At 39.0% G+C, this 21,833-nt stretch overlaps 2 protein-coding genes and 1 non-coding gene across 7 annotated transcripts in view; 1 reads left to right on the top strand and 2 right to left on the bottom strand.

The window, feature by feature from the left end:
• LOC147214178 (thymocyte selection-associated high mobility group box protein TOX-like) overlaps positions 1-6,063 on the top strand; it is a 73,817-nt gene extending 67,754 nt beyond the window's left edge. For 4 of the 5 annotated variants that reach the window (XM_086141960.1, XM_086141959.1, XM_086141958.1 and 1 more), the window contains 4 exons: positions 526-606; positions 2,722-3,120; positions 3,481-3,620; positions 4,362-6,063. In XM_086141960.1, coding sequence (XP_085998086.1) covers positions 526-606; positions 2,722-3,120; positions 3,481-3,620; positions 4,362-4,401 — 660 coding nt within the window. In that variant the 3' untranslated portion in view covers positions 4,402-6,063. The remainder of the gene's footprint in view (positions 1-525; positions 607-2,721; positions 3,121-3,480; positions 3,621-4,361) is intronic. The other variant, XM_086141961.1, reaches the window with a different exon arrangement.
• Positions 6,064-8,088: 2,025 nt separating this feature from the next.
• LOC147214177 (large neutral amino acids transporter small subunit 1-like) lies at positions 8,089-17,941 on the bottom strand. The gene is made up of 11 exons (XM_086142107.1): positions 17,525-17,941; positions 16,585-17,115; positions 16,336-16,461; positions 14,080-14,185; positions 13,938-13,982; positions 13,483-13,606; positions 13,262-13,365; positions 12,351-12,447; positions 11,435-11,584; positions 10,468-10,642; positions 8,089-10,219 (listed from the first exon to the last, which is right to left on the bottom strand). The coding sequence occupies exons 1-11, from the start codon at positions 17,598-17,600 to the stop codon at positions 10,143-10,145; spliced, it is 1,611 nt and encodes a 536-aa protein (XP_085998233.1). The 5' UTR covers positions 17,601-17,941; the 3' UTR covers positions 8,089-10,142.
• Positions 17,942-19,931: 1,990 nt separating this feature from the next.
• Positions 19,932-20,258, bottom strand: LOC147214176 (Nuclear RNase P). Its single transcript, XR_015104405.1, has one exon.
• Between the last annotated feature and the right edge of the window lie 1,575 nt (positions 20,259-21,833).

Below are 21,833 nucleotides of genomic sequence, written 5' to 3'. Positions count from 1 at the left end.
GCAGTTATTTGAATGACAATAAAGCTTCACGCATCTGTTACAATATGGATGGCGGTTTCAAACAAAACTTGTACACTGGAGGAATCACTTCCTAATGTACCAAATGACAACAACCATTCTTGTGAATTACTAATGTCAGTGTACTGATATGAGTGTATTGGGGAGCTAAAAGTGGAAAGAGCGAGAGAAAGAAGTTCCAGTTCATTTCTCTAGGTGGATTGGAATGGAAATGATGTGTTGCTACACTAGAAGGAGACACATTGAGATGAGGGAGTATTAGCACTGTGATGAGGAAATAGAGGCGTTCTGTGCCATTGCTTCTGATGGAAAGGGAAACATTAAGGACACATGTGTGACTGTGCATGTGAGTGTGTCTCTGCGTAGAATGTGTTTAAGAAGTGTTAGAGTGAGATAAAAAAGCATGCGTGTGTTCCGAAAGACAGACATGTGTGTCTGCACATTTATGAGCATGTCAGACCCCTTCTGTCCTGAAGCCTCATGTTTTGATTTTTCTTTTCTTCACAGGGTTATAAGAGGAAAACAGAGGCTGCCAAGAAAGAGTACCTGAAAGCCTTGGCCGCGTACAGAGCCAGTCTGGTTTCCAAGGTAACACTTATGACACACAGTCCCTGGCTAAGACTGATGATGGATTGGATGGAAAATCCCTGCTAATGGGCTAGGCGGGGCTTCTTTAGGATGAGATGGTGCTGGTGGTTGGGGTGGAGGCATCTGATGCAAAATGCACAGGAATATTTTGGACAATACCTGATTTCCATAGGGTGTAGATATCGGGGGGGTTGGGTATTTTAGATGGTATGGTGATATAGGGTTGGGGGGAGGGGTCAGCCAATCAAATTGCAAGCATATGGCCATTACATGTACAAGGGAAGGGTGGAAAATGATTGCTCTCTCATGTGCCGCACATCATCAGATTTAAGGCTATTTCATTGATAGCTCAAAAAGGCCTGTCTGAAATGTATCTCATTATAGCCTACACCTGCGTCATGTTTTAGATCCCCGATTTCCTTTCTCATCATCTCACACTAAATCCGAACAAATGCAAGCAATCATTGGCTCTGTAGATTTTTCCAATCATTCCTGGCTTGACACCTTCCTACTAATTCAGATCTAAGACTTTTTTTTTTTTTTCGCTTCATGAATGATGGTGCCTTGTATGTCTAGCAGGGTAATACTGGAATAAAGAAAGAAGGAGGGCCTAGCATTGCATTGTTTAGTGCCGCCTTATATTAACAATACACAATGTAGCACAAGGAAGATTCCTTTTGTCATTCCATTTGTTCTGCAAGCAAACAGCCTCATTTCTCTGCCCAGACTCCTGTGCGTGTGTGCGCATGCGCATACAATTGTGTGTGTGTGTTTGTGTGTGCGTGTGTGTGAGTGTGTGCGTGTTTGTCCTTTTTCCATCTATCTGTCAAGGTGTCTATTGATCATTACCTCAGCCCCAGTTCTATTCATACAAATGGGCTCCATTACCTTCTAATCAACACTGATAGCTGGAGATGAGCAATCTGACAGTTCATCATAGGGGCCTGGCGTGGGAGGGGGGCGGGGCAGAGGTTCAGCTGGGTTGTTCTGTTGGTTCTGCACCTGCTCGGAAAGATATTGTCGAGAATGAATAAAGTTAAGTTGTGACAACTTGGGTATTTGGTATAGTCTGTTGATTGTGCCAGTTTTTCTTGCCCCCCTATGCAGCGCTGCTCAACTTCAACCTCCTTCTGTTAGTGTGATACATGTCTCTGAGGCAGTGTAAAATAAATAGTGAAAGCTGTCAAGCCAAGGATAGACTGGAAATTAAATGTAGTTTCATTACACTGGGGGCATCGGTGCGCTGTAAAAGATTTGCTGTTGAAAGATCAAGAGTGTCAACCATTCTGTTAAAACTGTATTAGATAGCTGTGTGGGCAGGAAGGCAAAAAACAGCTGCTCTGTAATGAAGCTGCTGGTTAGAATTTAAACCAAACAAACCACCACTGCAGGCGAGCGCGTAAAGTGAAGGTGTAATACTTTTCAGCAGCACACAATATATATATCGGATATATATTACAATGAACAAAGTCACAAACGACATTGTTCAAAACTATTTTACAACATTTTACCGCACTAGCAGAATAACTCTTATAAGTACTTCGAAGCTCACACATATTTCTGCCTCCTCTACAAAAAGCAACTGTTACAATGAAAGGAGGTATGAAGGTCTAAATGCAGGAATCGAGTTAAAGCTGGTGAGGCAGGAGAAGGCACAGCTGGAGCGATATCGCATGGCAAAGCTTGACAGAATAAACAGGCTATCTGGAAGGGGAAAGAGAGAAAAGAACAGACTGGAGGCATTGCAAGAAAGAAAAAGGATGAGGAACTCAAGGGCAAGTAATGAGTTGGTTGGGTAGTAAGACCAGGGTGGGTCAACATGAACCGATAAAACTAACAGCCGAACTTCGCTTGGGCGGAGCAGGTAATCGCACCGGTGGGAAATTAGCAGAGAAAAGTGAAGTAACTGAGATCATACAATGCGAGAATAGCAGGCCAGGACGCTTTAAACGAGGACGTCCAAGTAGGATTATGACAGGGAATTCAAGCTTCAAGAGAGATTTGTTTGGATAAAAGCTTGTTGGATGTTGTTGAAAACATCATTAAATATGGTAAGGATTTAGCAACAGATTGTCATTAATTTGTGTTATTCAATTTCTGCATTTTTATCAACAGACATATAATGACCCTGAACCAAAAAGTGCCCAGCAGACAAGCCAGCCCTCCCATCTGCTGCCTCCGAAGCAGCCCCTGTACAGTGTGCCCCCTCAGCCCTCCTCACCCTACCTGGGCCCATCAGGCTCCTTTCCCCTGTCAGACCTCCAGAGCTATGCTGGGCCGCCCCGCCACACCTTGGCTCAGACCCTCAGCCAATCGCAGATGCTGCCACCCAGCATGAGTGCCTCTCCCCCTGCTCCCTTTCAGATCAGCCCGCCTCTTCACCCTCATGCCCAGCTCTCCCTGCACCAGAGTTCCCTGCTCAACCAGCCAATCCGCATGCAGCAGTCGCAGCCAATCATTTCACACCAAATGGGGCTCCAGGCACCTCTGCATTCCCCTCCGCTCAGCCAACAGGTATGCTTGGCAGTTGTTTAAATATAACAAATAAATGAGGAATGCGTCGGTCAAAGTTTCTTATGGGGTCGCCTTTTACAAAACGCAGTGATATAAACGAATAACTCTTGATGTTTGTTTTTTCAATTGTTTTACACGAAAATGGTTTACTTTTTCATGTAGATGTTACTATTTTTACAACCTCTGAAAGTCAATTAACTTTCTTGTACGGATAAAAACGGTCACAATCTTAATTAATATATATTTAGATGCTGATTCACCCATTCTTTACTAGTCCAACAACATGAGTAACAAGTGTTATGTCTCTGCAGAGTGACAGCCTATGCCTATGATAAGCCTATGTCCTTTTTGATTCCACAGGGTTTTTCCCATATTCAGGCTGATTACCAGAATAGTGTCGGTGGGTCACAGTCTCCAGGGGCCCCTAACCCAGTACATGGCCAGAACCCTGAATGGGACAGCGAGTACTGCAACAGGGACTGTGGACCCAACCATTGCGGGTGAGCTCAGCACTTACAAGATAGCGTTTAATTCTGCTCCGTGTGTGTGAATGCACAAAATGGAACGTGACATGACGAAGGCCACCCGAATATCCCTGCTCTTCAAGTGCAGTAATAACCAATTCATTGGCGAGAATTGTAAATAGTAGTTTTACAGTTACCAATTTTTCCAAAAGAACTACTCTACGTCGTTTCTCCTTCGCACCCCGAGTCTCAGAGAGTATTAATCCTAAACTGTAATTTCCCTGTAAAAACAAAGTATCTCATTGAAATTGAAATGAGTAAAGCGACGAGAGGGGAATGCTATTAACGGACTTGGAGAACTCGTGACATCCATCCATTTTGAAACTTGTTTTGTTTCACATCTGAAACTCTGCGTTATTATTTCAAGTCATGGTGGAGCGGGAAGTCGGTATCTTCTGTACTTAAGTGAATTAGTTGCACATCGCGGCTGTTGGAAGCAGATTTGACTTCCATGTAACTCTCCTATACATTACTTAAGATACCCTAAAAGCAGTATGTGATTTGACATTTAAGGTGCCACATACTGTTTAACACCTCCTTGTAAGTCAACATTTTGAATGCAAATTCTTTAATATAAATTCATTCCCTCAGAAAATGATATGTAAAATTGCAGGGTATAACAAAATACATGCAGTCAGAGTATCATTACATTCAGATAAATGTAAAAACATAAAAAGAGTAAAAAAAAATATATATATACATCTTCTTTCCTTGCAGTGGCATGGGAGCTCGGGACAAGCCTCTCTACCTCACTTGAAGTTAGAAGACCTCCAAATGTCATACTCTAGGGTGATTTCCGACACGTCATCGATATATCTGCATCTACACCACTTTTTGTTTTGTTTTTTCCTTTTCTGGCGGATTTTGAAAATCCCAAAGACTGCTACAGCAACTCTCACCTATTTGCCAAGCACTTAGATCGGCCAGAAGCCTGGGGCACTTCTTGCTTTTTTTTTTTCCTTATCAGTGAACTTTCCCTTTTTTTGTGGGGGCAGTGAGCTTTAAGCTCATGCCAGCATACTGGAAATGAAGACCAAAAAAAATGAAAAATGTCTTCTCATTTTGTTTTGAATTTTTTAAAGACGCTTTCTCTCCCCCTCACCCCATCACTCTGCATTTGCCATGGACTGCCATAATTGAGAAGAAGAAATGCTCTAAGAGTAGGGGTTCAGGATTGAAAGGCAAATGCAGGAAACTAGAATATAATCACCTCAGCAGGGGTGGGTGTGCATCAGGACAGACTGAACCACGCTGACTGAATGGAAGCAAAGCGACAATTTAATTAATTTAGTCACCAATGCATAGGACATTCGTAAATCATCTTTGCCTCCACTAAAGGACTTCTTCGTTTCCTTTATTTCTCACAGAGTGATTGTAAATATCACCAAAAATGGATCCCTTTTATGTGTGTATTTAGCTGCAGTCTGTTGCTTTCTTTTATTTTAACATTCTTTTTGTTTGATCATGTGATTTCTGTGCAGGCGGATTCAGTGAGGGAATACACACACTAAAACTTGTGTCGAAACTGTGTTCACTGGTCTTGCTTCTCTCCAAATTCGAGAGGAATACGAAGGCAAAAAAAAAACAAAAAAAAATATATTAAAAAAAAAGCAAAATCGCTCCATTTCCGCCGGGTTCTGTTGATGATGGAACTCTTTTCACGTGGCCTCAGGACATGACAGAACTGTAGGGGTCAAAAATTGAAACCTCTCCCTATGCTCCTCCCCATCCCGGTCAATAAGGCACCGACCCCCAACTATAACCCCGCCCACCTACCCTGAGTCCTGACACCACTTGTACAGGTAAATTTAAAAAAAAGTTGCTAAATGTGAAATGTTACTAAAGAAAAAAAACAGTGGGTTTTAAAGTTTTTGACTAGTTTTATTAGGTGTTTTAGAATTGTGTTGATCTCATCTTTATCATTTTTGTGAAGAAAAATAAATCTTAAGGTATTTTGTTTTTCACTGTAGCAGGATTTGCGTTTCAGGAGGAATGAAAACTGGGGGGTAGATATTTTAATTTTTGTGTATAAACCTGCCAAATGTACTTCTTTAATTTGTAAAGCTAGTAAATGAGAGAACCCAATTTGTTTTTGTTAAATAGCAGTTTTACAATATGGTCATTCTATTTAATTTGGTTGCAGGTTTAAAATATATTTATGAATAACAACAAGTGATATTTTGGGTTATTTTCATCAGGGTGAATTATTATTATTATTATTATTATTATTATTATTATTATTATTATTATTATTATTATCCAAACATTATTATTCAAACATTATTATTAGAATAATTAATATTTTTCAGAAGTCGTTGGTGCAATACCGCTGTACCGGCATTAATTTCATTTGGTGTCACAAATTCTTTTTTTTTTTTTGTTTTCTTTTGTCTGTAATAAAATGTTTAAAGTGCAGAAATATTTGTGAATTTGTCTGCTTATATGGGATTTTGTGTGCTGTGGGTTTTTTGGGGTTTTTATTTTGGCTACACTGAAACTCACCACATTCATGTTTTAAATAGAAGTATCAGGGGCTGATAAAGAAAGAAAAAAACAACAACTTTGCATTTGTCCTGGAAGTCGTTCTTTTTGAGGTTGGAAAGGTTCCCGTGCTGCCGTCGCGAGATACAGGAAGACAATTTTCTATTCCCTGCATTTTTCACTTTCTTCTTCTTCATCGCACATCATTAATATCTTACACCATGCAGTTTTTTTTTATTTATATATCTGCTCACTGGCCTCATTTTTTGGTCAGTGTGTTATGATGAAAGAGTTAATGCAGCAGCCATTCACAGAGCTACCTGAAAATAACAGACTGCCTTTTACTTTTGCATTTCACAGTTGGATTAAAGGTAGAATAGAAATGGAATCTATCATTCCTCTCCTGCTTCCCTCCCTCCCTCCATCCCTCAGCCTCTCTCCCTGGTGATGCAGTGCCCCCTGGAGTTTATTGAAAATGTCACCACGATGTGCAAATTAAGCAAAGAGGGCGGGGGGAATATAGTCGATGGCTTGTCAGTAAATTAAAAGTGAATAACTGTTATTCTAGGTGTTTACGTTTTGCACACCATCAAGGTTTCCTGGTGGAGATCGTCCGGCGTGCATATGCATCAAGTCGAACATCAAAAAAATCGCGAAATACGCATATACTCTGGCATTTTAGGGGTGTTCCGGTTGAATGATGGCAAAAATGAACAAAATAAATACAGTGAACAATGAACAAATTACAGTTGGGTAGTTCAAATATGCTTCTTAGAGGTCGTGTCAACTTGACAACAGAAAGAGCTCTGCCTTATAAATTGGATTCTGCTGGATTTTATTGATGCGTCTTTACCGCCACCTGCTGCTGAGACCTGGGACTGATGGTAAGTCGCAGAATCGACTACAAAACCTCTTATAGTAAAAAGAGAAATCTTTATTTTTGGATGTGTACAGTCCTTGTGCTGCTGACACTGTTTTTTTTTTTTTAAATCTGTAATTTATTCCACAGCCGAGGCATATAATTGTGCCCCGATTATTATAGGATCTTTTGATGTGAATTGTATTATGTTTGAGTCGTTGAGTCGCTTTTTGAAGATTTTCTTGAAGAAAATTACAAAGTTTAGAGACTGGGAAAATAAATTGTATTTTTCCAGTTTAATTTGATCTTCCTTTTTGAAATTCCTTTCACAGTAATATTCATTTGACTTATCTACAGCTATTTTTAATAACGTAACTAAAAAGATCCTGTACTCTGTGGCATGTTTTTGTATTATCTCATTAACTTCTGCTTTAAGGCCCCCAGACCTGTGTTTCAGGACAATTGCAAAAATCCATTCACATATTCATTAGATTTTAATTCCCCAAAAATGAAATCGAAGCCGGCTGAGTTTTAAGAGTGCATACGGATTTATTAAATTGGTGCACAATGTGGAAAAAATCAGTCCCTGTCTGAGTTTGTCTTTTTTTCTTCAGGGTGTGAAAATTATTTGTGCAATATTGGATCTTTTCCAAGCCAATCTCTCATCGCCTATTGTGTCCAGCAGCTATGACACTACTTCTATCACTCGCCATCAGAACCTCTCATTTCCTCTTCAGACGGATATGAACTCCCTTGACAGCTCAGACGTCAGCAGCAGCATGTCAGTGGGCAAACAAGACAAGACAAACAAGAACAGAGAATTTCATACAGATCGCTACCCAAACTCTCAAGTTTGTTACAGCATTAGGCTACATTTGGGAAAATCATGCCTGTGAAACAGCTTTGCGGGGTTGTAGGCAGTCTTTTGTTTTGTGGATGCTTCCGTTTAAGTCATTCTCACAGGTGGAGGCCATGGTTTTATTCACTAATACAACCAATGTATATCAGGCCACACAGCCATGTTATAGTCCTACATAGTCTGAAATTGTGCAGCTTTTTTTGGGAGGGTGGGAGGTGTCTGCTTTGATAAACATGCGGGAAAGCTTTGAACAAAAATATCTTTATTCTTACATGTACCTGCCATAGTCACTGACATACAACAGCAACAATAATTGACAGAGGTATCTTAAAGTTTCAGGGTTGAAAATATGCTTGTAGAACATTTTTACGCATTTTGTCATTAAGGCGTTATCAATTCACAGCAATGTTTATTATACATCGTGATTCTTCACGGTGGTAAATGCTGATATAATGTAGCTTTTAGACGATTGTTGTTCTTTATGCTGTGTTATGAGTTCATCTAATTTACTCAGGAATGTTTGCATTTGTAATTCTTTCTTCCCAACTGTTCATTGATGCGTCCAGAGTAAAGCAATTATGTGGAAAATGAATAGTTCATGGAGAGGAAACTGCATTTTATTTTTTTTGTAAACAGAATTGTCCCCCAAAAAGTTGGTTTTGGTGCCATAGCTTGTGGGGTGATAATACACATCGTTCACAGCCCATCAATTTTTTCAAAGCATCTGCATTAGATTCGTAGAGGGTCTTGGTCAACCAGGTCATGGTATTCATCTTTCAAACTTATCAGAGAAAGCGAACTGGTTACATTTTTTCTGCTTTCTTGTTGTTTTTTTTTAACTCAGAACTGAGTTACTCAGATGAGATGTGAAACATCTTTGGAGGAAAAAAGTATCAACAAGCTTAAAAAGGATAAAAACATGATAAGAACATGATTGCGTTTCTTGCTGAACACAGAAATAAAACAGACACTTCTCAGAATTTTGATTCTGATTCGCCAAAATATTGTCGAAAACCGAGGTGCACACTATTGTCAGTTTGCATTATATTTGATTTGGATTTTATACCATGACTACCCTCCCATCACAGAGACGGTCCAAGGCTCTTCCAGCTTTCACACTCCATTTTTATCGGTTATTTCATACACAATATCATAGAGGCCTCCCCATGAAAAAAAACCAACTCAAATTGTGACATTCCATCCGGTCCAACAGTTGATATAAAAAAATATATATATCAACAATGACACAACGGGCAGAATTAGGTACATGCTACTCATAAGTTATGTTATTACTACAATGGAATTCTCGATGAGCTATTATTACATCAATATCAATGCATCACCGATAGATGCTGCTATGATGCTGTGACCTATACAGAGCTAACATTGAAATTACCTGATGTTTACAATAAACAAACAGAAACTATACACAAAACTCTCAATAGACCTCTTTCACAGTAACATAGCAGCACACTATTTTATCTCACTGTAACTTGTGCTTTAAGATACTTCTGCGCCCCAGAGCATTTGGACATATCACACAATCTGAAGCAAATTCAGAGCAAACATTAAAAGAATAGTTGCTATTTAACACACATTTTAGTAACATGGAAGTCACGTTAGCAGTTCGACTGTAGCTACACCTCATCATCTTCCAACACCGTCTTACTAATACACTCTATATGGTAAAAAAATCTTGTTAGTGTGGTTGTTAGTTAGAGGTAAATGTAAAAATGTTCATGTTTATTTAGTCCCTTTAAACCAGTCTTGTACTTTTATGGCAGTTTTTTTAATTATTATCATTATTCTTCTATTATTATTCATTTATTTACTTCATTTTTACCACTACCCTAGCAGTAATGCTAAAATCAGTGAGTAGACCTCTTGTCAATTTAGGAGCATGTAATATTCAAACATGTTCCTTTATTAAGGAGATGCGGTTATCTGCATTGTTTGATTAAGGATAAACCCAGCTCTAACCCCAGGATGCAGACTCCCTGATTGAAATTAGACATGGAAAGCATTTTGTGCTATTAAAAGAAACTTAAATATTTTGTACATAAGTGCATACATTCATATATACCCTTCTTTACCAAGAGACCCAGACTGCCTTTGTAAATAGTTGACATGTTCTGCAATGACCTTTCTGGTCAATCGCTTTTTTTTTTTTTTTTTTTTTTTTTTTTTTAATTGACCGATGGCCCAACAACAATGAAAGACTGGATGAACGTAAACATGGCAAGTGTGAATGAATCGCTCTCGGTTCTCGATGGTGATCAGACTGAGAGACCTTCGGGTATTATTCAGCCCCCTCATGTCGCTCCTTCTCCTCAGGAACAGACATGAAAATCTTCTGACAGAACATGGTGAAGATTTCTGAGGAAAGAAAACACTTCAAATTAGCCGTGCCTGTTTTTCCTTTACTGGGTCCCTACAGCTCAGGTTGCCAGGTTTTTATTAAACAGCTTGGTATGGCTCCTTTGCACTTATTATACAAACAAACCCCACAGTATGACTGCAGATGTTGCCACTGTGACTGATAACAAACTGTAAGAAATGCTAGTCCAGCACGGCCTGAACAAATAGACATGGACACTATAAAAAACAAAAATTGTCTCACTCACCCAGCATCTTCTTAACCACATGGGGTTTTTTCCACTTGTAGCCCAGTAGGTATGCAGGGACGCCTGTGAGAATAATGCCGCTGCCTATCAGGCACTCAAAAGGAGCTGCCCAGAAGGACACAATGATCATGAAGACACAGCCCAAAACAAAGGTCACTGGGATGAAAAGATATATCTAAAAAAAAAAAAAAAGAATTGGAAATGTAAGAGTTTGTTACAGATAAAATTGTCCATGCAATTCCAAAACCTGTCCTTTGCAGAGAGAACTGAAAGTTAATTATACACATATAGCGCCATTCTTTCTATTCAGTCATTCAAGATTTATGGCTATTTCTGTATCAAGAAATAAATAATGACATCTTTTTACATAATTGTAAAATGCATAATAAGAACTGGATTTGTAGCACATTTTCACAGTATTTTTTCATTTTAAATGAGTACAGCATATCATATCTACTTCCATCCATCTCAAAGTTAAAAGCACTGATTATCGGAATGTCAAAAGAGCCTAAATTACATTTTAAAACGCATGATAAATTTGTGATCAATCAAAAAGCCATCTGAAATTGGATGTTTTTTTTGTGTGACCGGTTTGAACCCAAATTGAAACCATATGGGGCTTAATGTTATTGCACAAATGGGCTGAAAGCACTCAGGCTCAAAGAAAAGACAAAGAGAGTAATATTCCAGAGATGAAAGAGGAACAAATAGCTCTGCATTCATGTCCCCATCATTACTCCCTGCCCTGTCCCACTTTATTTCACAGATCAGGGCTGAAATACAATGGCTTTTCATCAAAAAACACAAATAAATAGCAGCAAGCAGTGATCATGTGTGCTGATTAAGAAGCAACTGGGAAGAGAATGCACAATAACAGTCTTGTACTTTTCGGTTAGTTTTAACATAAAGACTCCAAACAACTAAGATAGCACAACACAACGCAACCATTCAGACACATCGACTTCACCTTAATTGGTCGGTTGAGGTCAGGTTTTGTAAAGCGCAACCAGAGCATTCCAGCAATGGCCATGCCAACACATAGCCAGGTGAAGAAGCTGAAGAGGTTGATGACGGAGAAGATGTCCTGAGAGATGGCGTACATCATGGACAGCACACACTGGTTGAAGAGCGAGCCACAAAATTTGAATAGGTTTGGATACATAGTTTAGAAAAGTAATACACTTTTTATGCATCAGATTATCAACACTGAAAATCGGATGCATTAAAAGTCTGATGCATACAAAGTCTTGCTGTAGAAAACAATGCGAAATTGCCCCGACGTTAAGTAATGATACATTCAACCTTTTCTCCAGATGTTATTTTGGTTGTAAAATCAAATTATCCCGTCTACATCTGTGTCCCATCGTAAGAGCATGATAGTTACCACATATCTTCTCGCAAGTCCCTGGGATCTCCCATTTCGCAGGTTCTAAGGGGGCATGGCTTGATCTGCTGCAGCAGTCTTGCCAGGCACCCACCATTATTAATTATGAATTTTAAAACTAATATTGTATCATGTCAGTTATTAACATGTGACTGTTAGCACTAATCTTATTATTAGCATGAAATAATTTGTACATGTCCCTCGCAACCCCGTTACCCTCTCTGTCTCTACCCCAACCATTAAGGACAGAAGGTGAGCTCTAATTCGTCCAAGATTTCTACCCTTTAAAAGGCATTTTTTCTTTGCCACTTTTGCTTACTCTTGGGAGGATGTTGGGTTTCTGTAAAACTGATATTAGAGAGCTTGGGTCCAGACAGCTACATGTAAAGTGTCAAGAGACAACTGTGTTGTGATTTGGCACTTTTAGGAATAAAATCTGTCTTGACTTGACTTAAAATGTAGATGCAAAGTCATTGCAATTGATATTTGGATGGCTTACTGTGAAAATGAGCGACGGCACTGGTGTGAAGAGGTCTGTGTGGACCAATCCCAGAGCAGCAGGGAGTTGACCCTCTCGAGCTCCAGCATAGAACAACCTGTAAGAGATCAAGTTGTTGGTTTTTACTGTATAGTGGAAAGTGTGATACATATCAAGTCACGAACCAACATCCAGTGAATCTTTCCATTCGCTCATTTAACAACAACTTGATTGCTTTTGAACATTTGGTTGGACCAAGGGTCGGTAATTTGGACCCATTTCCCCGCAGTAAAGAGCAGCGAAGACCCACCCAACCCTTTTGAAATGTAAAAGGAATTAAGGCTGCATATAACATTATTTTTTTGCCTTCATGCTATGTATAACAAAATATGTTTGGTTTTTTTTTTTAATCAATGAACAGCTGCAGAGAAAACATATTACATTTCTGCATGTAACAAAACATTTTGAATTCCAAAAAAAAGCGCTCGGTTGAAGGTCACTTTTGAGCAAAATATTCAATGTGTGTTTGAGTCCTTCTTGTGTTTATGGAAAAAAAGCCTAATTTAAATCATACACCCAGCCAACCAAAAATGCCGTCCTTGCTCCCTTTTACTGGTGCGTGCAGTCACTTATTAATAATGACAAAAAATATTATATCATATATTAAATATATATCAAGTTGATCTTCAATTAAGTTTTAGTTAGACTTTACAAGATTGCCATCATCCTCAAATTTAAAATTACATTTTAAAAATGAACAAACTAAAATAAAATGCATTTTAATTAAATACTATAATTATTTTCAAAAGCCACAGGGAGGGGTCAAAGAGCCGCAGTCGGCTCCGGAGCCATGGGTCATCAACACCTAGATTGGGCTAACAAAATATAACTTTTATTCATATTAAATTTCTTCTGTACATGTGATCACACACCTTGCTGAGGTGAACAATGATCCATTTACAGCTCCAAAGCATGACAGTCCCACAAACACCGGGATTAGCCAAGACATTACACCAAGGTGATACTCCCCAAAACTCTGAAAAAGAACAACACAACAAATCAATAATGTTTGTCACTGCAGCTTACATTTTATGACAATAAAACACACGCCTGACACATGCTGAAACCAGTTGGCTCGAGGCATGCCACTCACCACAGCAACAGCTTCAGATTCAACCATGACTTGGGGAGAGATGGTGGTGAAGTAAGCCAAGTTGGTTAGAACGTACACCACTGTCACTATCGGCATGGATATAATGATGGACAACGGCAGGTTCCTGGTGGAAATGGTCACAATTCATTTGAAGTTAGAAATATCGTCAGCAAATTCACGAGTTAATCTTCATGAACTTCATGTGAGCATAAATCTCTACGTGTACAGTGATTGCTCATGCTAGATTATGAAAAAAGTATCAAGCCAGAGTCAAAGCCATTTCATTCAGTGTTGATTGAATAACTTTAGCGCTTTTGTTGAGAATATAAAAAAAAAAAATATCCATGCAACTAACTGATGAACAAGTGCTGTTCAAAAGGATAGGCATAACATGCAAATGGCATTCAGGAAGATCTGAACAATCCTGAAAACAACCTTCATTACATTAAAGTCACCTCTCTGGATTGATCATTTCCTCTGTGACATAGTTCAAGTAATTCCTGAAAAACAAGACAAACAGTGTCAAACTTTATTAGCAGATCATCATTATAACTTTTGTGGCGTGTAGTATGTGAAAATAAGTCAGCAATGACTCACCAGCCTCCAAAAGCAAACAGGCCACTGTATAGAGCCAAAACAATACTGTCGACCCCGAATTTGCTTCCTTCAAAGGACTTTTCTAGCGTCAGATATGGAACATCACCTGCGCACCCACACACAAAGACGTGCACAATTAATTTAGGTTCTGCATCTCAGTATGTTCATTTAAATGTATTTATGGCTCTCCTTTCACTTTTCTTCCCATTTGTATTTCTTGTTTCATGAACAATATGTTCCTCTGTTGACAGATGTGACATTTTCATACACCGACAAGCTTGTTTGGGACTCTGTTTGAGCGCTTGACCTCCTCACTCTGTTAAAGCTTTATCGGGTGTTGCTCAGTTGACATTTGAAAATAAGTAGAACTTATTTCATAGGTAGACCTTGCGCACTCATTTAACCGCACAGGCAAGCAATCTGTCATCAAGTAGAGTAACTGCCGAAGCGTGTGCATGTGTTTGGGACTTTGTGAGGCTCTGCTTTGCTCTCTCCTTCACCTGTTGCTTTCAGATGATAATGACACTTCTTTCTGTGAGCTCTAATTCCACATGCGTGATTTACACACTCTGTCCTTTTCTTTTGCACTATGAAAGACCTCAGTATGACAACTGCTGGGAAGGCTTTGCTGCCTAGTTTCCATGGTAACACAATGTGGAACACAATGGCTGTGGGTGTGGCCTTGGAAAGGAGTGAGAGCAATAACTGTAGTTGGTGGTGAAAAATGGCCACATGGTATGAATGATCTGAACATACTATTTCAGTGGTACCATATAATATCTAAAATTAAATATATGGATCAAAAATGCAGTAATATTCAATAGTATACAGCTTTCATTTATACAGCAGGAAACACAGACAGTGCTGAGCCTCTCACATGTTCGGCCATTGCCATTTGGTGAATTTGAAGATCATTTTGCAACAGAATAATGATGGAGAAGAATGTCTCCATAATGTTTGAATACTATTGGCTTACTCCGATTCATATCTTCCTCTCTCAAAATGTAAATCTAAATGGGACCATAATCTAATAAAATAACAGCATGCTATTATAAATATGATGAGAGATGGATAAATATGACAAGACTTATGTTCAAAGAGTACAATGAGACTCCTGTCTTAAAAACTGTTGGGAGAACAGTTCCTCATGCCTGGCTGACCTAATCGCTTCCTGTTTTTAGACCAGGAATGCACCTCCACTTGTACTAATGTCTGAAAAGTGAATATTACATTGTACATTTAAGCGTGATATGCAGGGTTTCAGCTGCACTCTTAGACTCATAGCAGACAGAACAGCCCTATGACTGTACCCAGCAAATCACCTGGAAGGGAACAGTCTGTTTGGTTGAACTCATCAGGGTTAGTAAACAATTTCCCAATCACCAAAAACAATGACAAAAGAAGCAAAACTAGATTTGGTAAGATTCCTTAGATTGGAGAAAAATTGTATTGGTGACATTTGAAGAGGAAAAAAGATAATAATGAAATATTTATATACTTTTACCACCATTCTGAAAAGAAACATTTGTAGAAGCTCTAAAATTATGCTGCAATAGTTATGCATATGCTTTCAATTTCCCCAGTCTGGCATTTTATTAAGTGTGATCTTACCTTGTATTATTCTACCTTGCATATTTTCTCTTATATACTGGGTTATTTACACAAAAATTCTTAAATGGGGCTAAAACCCTTTATGTTGGGAAGGAAGAACATGTACAACCAGACAACTTATGATGAAAAATCATGAGAAATATAGTGATTAAACAGTTGCTAAATGAAAATATACTTAAAGTTCAAGCGAGGAATGAAATTTAGTGGAAATGGTTCAAGCGGGAGTTCTATTTTTATGATAAAAATTAATTTGTCAAAATATATTTGGATTATTGACAGGAGTTACTTTAGATATGCAATTGTATGAATTTCACCTCATGTCCGTGCTCAAACACATACATTAGTATGTGCTTGTTTTTTGTCCTCACTAATACAATGACATGTCTGCACATTTTAAAACTTCAAAACCATAATAGTGTTTTCGTTCAATTTTTGATGTTTTATTTTTCCAGTGAAATCCTGAAAGTGATTAAGAGAAAGGAGATATTGCAATGAAATCCTACACCTTGCTGCTCGCTAGCAGCGCTTGTACTATGAAGGAACATATGAATATCAGAGATAAATAAATGTTCCCATTTCTCTTGAAAAAATCTTTCTTGGATCTCTGTTCTTCTATCAGTTTCTCTATATGTATTTTCTACTCACCCGTAAAAATCTGTATGAAGCCAAAAAGGATGATGATGACGAGTGCCAGCAACTTAGAGGCTGTGAACACATCTTGGACCTTGGTGGCTGCTCTCACACTGATACAGTTTACAAATGTTAGGGTTGCTGCGGGGAGCGAGGGGAGATGAGGAAATAGAATACATTCATAACTCATGGAAGAACTACTATGATTTAAATGTGATTAAATGGATGCATATTGATGTTTACTTGAGAGGAAGAAATACTCACTAAGACACAGGCAGGCAATGATCTTGGCAGCACTAACTGGCACAGTGCAATGTGGGTAGAGGGGTTTCAGGAGGTAGGTTGCAAACACCAATGATACTACATATTGTGATGACGGCCGTATGATTAGCATTTCAACCCACAACTTTAAGAAGGCTGCCAATTCACCATACACCTCCAGAATATAAGTGTAGTCTCCTCCTGATTTGGTGATGGTTGTTCCCAGCTCAGCATAGCATAAGGCACCCATGGTGGATATCACCCCACAGGCAGCCCAGACAATCAAAGAGAGCCCAGCCGATCCAGTTTCTTTTACCACACCTGTCGGGGTGACGAAAATGCCAGAGCCAATAATAGTGCCTATGATCATTCCCACGCCATTAAAGAGAGTTATGCTGCGTTTTAGTTCGATCTTCTCTTTTTTGGCAGGTGAGCTTTTTTGAGGACTATTATCAGTGGGAGTGGGGACCATGGGGGTCGATGGAGAAGCAGCAGCCTCAGTGATCAGTCCATCATGGTCCAGGTCAGCTTCATCTGATGGGAAAGAATGGACAGAAGACCAGAAAAAAACAGTTAATTTTTTCAGATTCCATTTATTTTTGCTGTTGATTAAGATAAACAAAGATGGTCTTGGCTAGCTGTTGAGCAATCTTATTGTATAATTGTAAACCCAAACCGTCTGATGTAACATCTGTCAGGTATAATTAACCAGTCAAAGGCAGGATGCAGCAAAAAAAAAAAAAAAAAAATTGTCACCAGACATCCAATTTTTGTTAACGGCCATATATATGCTATATACTATCATCACACACAGGAAAATCACAGTTGTGCAGCTCAACTGGATTGAATATTTGCATCATGCAATGCTGCATCAGAGCACGTGGACTGATGCAGTCTTATGCCTGGGGCACATACAAGGAGTGTGAGAATGTACTGCACCTACCCCCTGTCTTCTTATGGCTTGCTTCCTTGGTAATGCTCTCCCGGCTGCTGCGTAATTTCAGCTCTGGTTCAGCCATCTTTACTCTTAATCTGGGTCCCCTTGTCTTGTTTTATTCCTCCTGCCACCTTCTCCCCTTATTCCCCCTTTATTCTCCCAAGCTTGTATTTTCCTCGTCTCTCTTTCTCTCTCTCTCCCCCTCTCTCTCTCGCTCACTATCTGTCTTTCTGTCTGTATCCCTATCTATCTATCTCATGAACACACAACAAATTCTTAACTAGCACAGAATCCCTCTCTGATTCATACGATTCAGCCTCTCACTTGCAAACATCCTGTGTACTCTTCATTTGCAAACAATGCCCTTGTCACTCTGAAATTCATCCAACCCTGTTCTTCTCTCTACACCCCCCCTCCCCCAGCTCTCTGGCTCTCTGGCTCTCTGGTTCTCTCTCTCTCTCTCTTTCTCTCTCTCTCTCCCCCCAGGATACAGCAGGGAGGAGCTGAACCTTTGTGATGCTGTCTGAGCCTACACCCACTCCAAAAGAATGATGGGATACCTCGTGGGGGAAGTAGGTTACTGGAAGACACCATTTGGAGGGATCACCACGTGACACCATAATCTCTCTGTGCACTGCCATAATCCAGTCCCATATTGTGTGTTTGTGGTCAGAGTGTATGAGAAAGGATGTCATTTGGCTCGTGCGACCTCTTGTGGTCTCACCATTCAGAGGCATCTATGTTCTCTCACCACATCTTTGAAAGAGAAGATCACAAAGAAAACTGACACCTAACAACATTATGTGTTGCAGGTAAGGTATAAATATATGTTGAAATTTCAGCCCAAAACTTTCTCTTCCTATTATTTTATAACCTTCCTCTGGCACCAAACAGTTGTACCTTCAACATTAAATCAAATTTTGGATTGCCTGAACAAAATTTGTAAGCTTTCAATGCTAATGACAAGGCTTAAAGAATGTGATCAACATGTTGGGAATTGCCTTAATTTGTTCAGATGTCTCATCAGACAACACTTTAGTCTCTTGAATCAAAGTAGTGAGTAGCTTCTGGAGCCCTTCATGGAATATTATACATTATGTTGCACAAATGCGCATCTCCTGTTATTGTTGTATAATACAAGGCAGCATCCTACATACTATAAACAGGGTTATTTGTTGCATTTTCAGTCAACAATAATCAGCTGCAAGTCACAATTTCAACCACTAGATAGAGATCTTCACACATTTGGTAATTTAGATTGTGGCAGGTAAATCCTATCAGAATTAAAATCGTCCATATGATTCAATACTTCAAATCCTCTTAATTTATATTCAATTAAAATGCCTTATGACATTGTTGAGTAGTCTGTTGTAAAATGCTAATATACAGTACTGTTGAGTTTCCAAAGAGCAATGAAACCGGTGTGCTAGCAAGTGTGGAAATGTTAAATTTGGAGAGTGTATCTCATCCCTCCTATGCATTATCATGTACTTCCATGAAAATGACTGATATTTTTGGCTAACAATTCCAAGTTTCAGACAAGGTTCACAGATCCTGAGGTGTTTAACAATGAGTGCGTATTTGATGTGTGGAGTCAAAGTGCTTCATCCAGTTCAGAGTGCAATCCATATTTTTTTTTCCCCAAAAAATGTCTATGAAAGCCTGAAAAGACCTGCAGTGAATCCAGACTGTGCTGCAATTTGGGGGTCATATGAAGTGTGTTGCTATTAGAATTCATTGCGGCAGTTATTGTAATGTTTTGTTGGCAAACATGAATGAAATTCAGAGTGGTTAACAGCAACTTAACTTCAATTCAAAATGTTAGTTTTATCTTTGATTTCTGTGACCATTTAAACCGTCATGAAGACATCTTAGTCAATGTAAACCTTTTTAAACCTGCCCAGGACGCAATGTTACAGTGGTGGATTTAAATGTTTTGTACAGGTCACTGACAGACTTTACTAAACTTCCTTCTCCCAACTAATCAGGGACGGATCTGAGACAGGAGCCAGACAATACCTGCGCAGGGTATCTGTGGTGCAGGTGTTAAATATTAATAATGACAGACAACAGCCAGGCAGCTTTGTGTTACATTGAGAATGCATGACATCATGTTTTTTTTTTCTTGTAAGCTGTAAGAGTCTGTCAATTCAAGCAGTAAAAATTTGCATGGTGGAGCATGTGAACTACTTTGTGTCAGTGTGATCGAGCTCCACTTTCAAATTTTAGGTTATTTTTACTGGAGAGCAATCGTGCATTGTAAAAAAATAAACAGAGCTTGAAAAAAAAGATCCTTACAGATGCCGGATGTTAATACGTTTCGCACCAATAAAATCATGATAGAGAATGTACTTTGGATACAACACTGCTTGATTAATCCAACTGAGGGCTCGTCTCCTCCCCTTACAAAATATTTGTGAGATTTTGGGACAACAACAATAAAAATTATTATTAATATGAACTACTCTTAATGTAATTATTGTAACGTATATCGTTTGAGTCAACACAAATCAACAAACGTGGCGGGGGGATAATTCAAAGCCAACCTGCGTCACATCCGGCGGACATCCGTGAAGTCATTGCGACCAACGCAGCGCCACATATGTGTGTTTGCTCGCGCACACGCATCAGGTGATATCCTGCTAGGGTGGTGATTGGCTCTTGTCTCAGAGGTAAGTGGTGGAAAGACGAGCACTCAGCACGTGACCTCCACAATGAGCCAATGAGCTTCTCTTCCAAACAGCTTGATCAAACACGAAAAAAGAAAGAAAAACAACGCTTGATGAACCCCGGAAGGCAAGAATACTTTTATTGATGGTGACGCGTCTGCAAGCTTCGCACCCAAACTTGGAAAATCCCATAAACACATTGATTTTCCCATGGGACCATTTATGTATCTTTGTTCAAATGAAAATGCATTAGCAGAATGCTTTTTCCTTGTAAAGATAGGGGCAGCATATTTTGACTCATATCCAAACTGAGTAATAAGTAATCCTAACTGCATTTTTATTTTCTTCTTCCACACTGCTCCTTCTAAGACTTAATCCAAATTAAAAAGCTAACAAAAAACAGCGTGTGCTCTTTTCTAGTGCCAAAACAAGCTGCGGAGAGGATCCTCTCCGCAGCCTTGTCGTCACTCAACCGCACCGCTCGAGATTGTGAATCCAAATAGAATTTTTATTCCTTTTTTGCGCGGCAGGACATGTAAATGAGAAAGCAGTGTTCTTTTAGTTTTCTTTTTAATTGTATCATAAAATGTGCCACCTCAAGAAGAAAATGAAAATGCAATATGGATTACTTATTTCTCATTTTAGTTGTGAGTCCAAATATTCTAATAATGAAGAAGCATTTCTGCTAATGCATATTTCTTTTTTCATATTTGACATTTTCTAATAGAAATTTGAAACTGATCGGTCATGGTTGTCACCAAATGACCCTAAGTCTGGGAGAAGAAAATGAAAAGTACAGTATCAATGACTCATTACTTGTTTTAGTCACAAATGGGTTTATGTTGATGCTTGTTTTCTGTGTGATTTTAGGGTTGCTGGGAATGACGTTGGTGTGGTTTGGGGTGCGATGAATACTGTTTTTAATTTACCTGGGATTGAGCAGGAACAGTAAATTGTATTGTTAGTTGTGTGGCGTGGCTGTGGCCAACAACAGCTATTGCACATTAGACATTTACCATCACCCGGGTGTTTCCCTGACTAAAACGATACAATATGCTGCTTCAGTTTGAAAATGAAAAAGCATTCTGCTAATGGATTTTAATTTGAATTATGAAACCTATATGCTTCCATACTTCCCAGGCTGGAAGATCTTTCTCTTTCTCATAGGCAGATCCTCTCTCATAAGGTGACCTGCTGTGATGATTTCTAGGAAACTGCCGAAATGTCCATTATTATTATCATCATCATTGTTATTAACTCTTTCAAACTCTTCTGAACTTGTAAACATAAATAACATGGGGGCAATGAAATAAATTGATGAATAACCAAGTGTTGTTTTGTGTTGATAAAATCCGTGCACTGTAAAACCTCCTGCGGAAGGGGGAAAACACCAAATGAAATTTCACGGATATTACTTTTTGGCATGAAAATCAGAATAGAGGGATATCCTGATTTAATTCCCTTCAAAGTATGTATGTGTTCGTCATTGCTACTGTTATCATTGTTGGTGTTGTTGTTTGCAGTAATCTGTCCATATGACTATGGAGGTAGTCAGTCATCCGAAGTAAACTGAAGGGTTTCCTTTATTTTACGCAATCTCCTATTAGCAGTAAAATTATCTATTCTAATTCAGGTGAGTCCCTGTA

Source organism: Fistularia commersonii, chromosome 34, assembly GCF_037954325.1.
Source record: "Fistularia commersonii isolate RoL2024-O1a breed Wild chromosome 34, RoL_Fcom_v1.0, whole genome shotgun sequence".
Lineage (NCBI taxonomy): Eukaryota > Metazoa > Chordata > Actinopteri > Syngnathiformes > Fistulariidae > Fistularia > Fistularia commersonii.
This window is presented reverse-complemented; position numbering and strand designations above follow the sequence as displayed.

What these genes read in the sequence shown, in the direction of transcription:
- LOC147214177 (XM_086142107.1), bottom strand. Translation starts at nt 17,600, where the DNA reads ATGGCTGAACCAGAGCTGAAATTACGCAGCAGCCGGGAGAGCATTACC. An exon ending in CTGTTTGCTTTTGGAGGCTG is followed by an intron (nt 13,983 to 14,079) that starts GTGAGTCATTGC and finishes CTTGTTTTTCAG; the next exon opens with GAATTACTTGAACTATGTCA. An exon ending in TGTGGTTAAGAAGATGCTGG is followed by an intron (nt 10,220 to 10,467) that starts GTGAGTGAGACA and finishes TTCTTTCCTCAG; the next exon opens with AAATCTTCACCATGTTCTGT.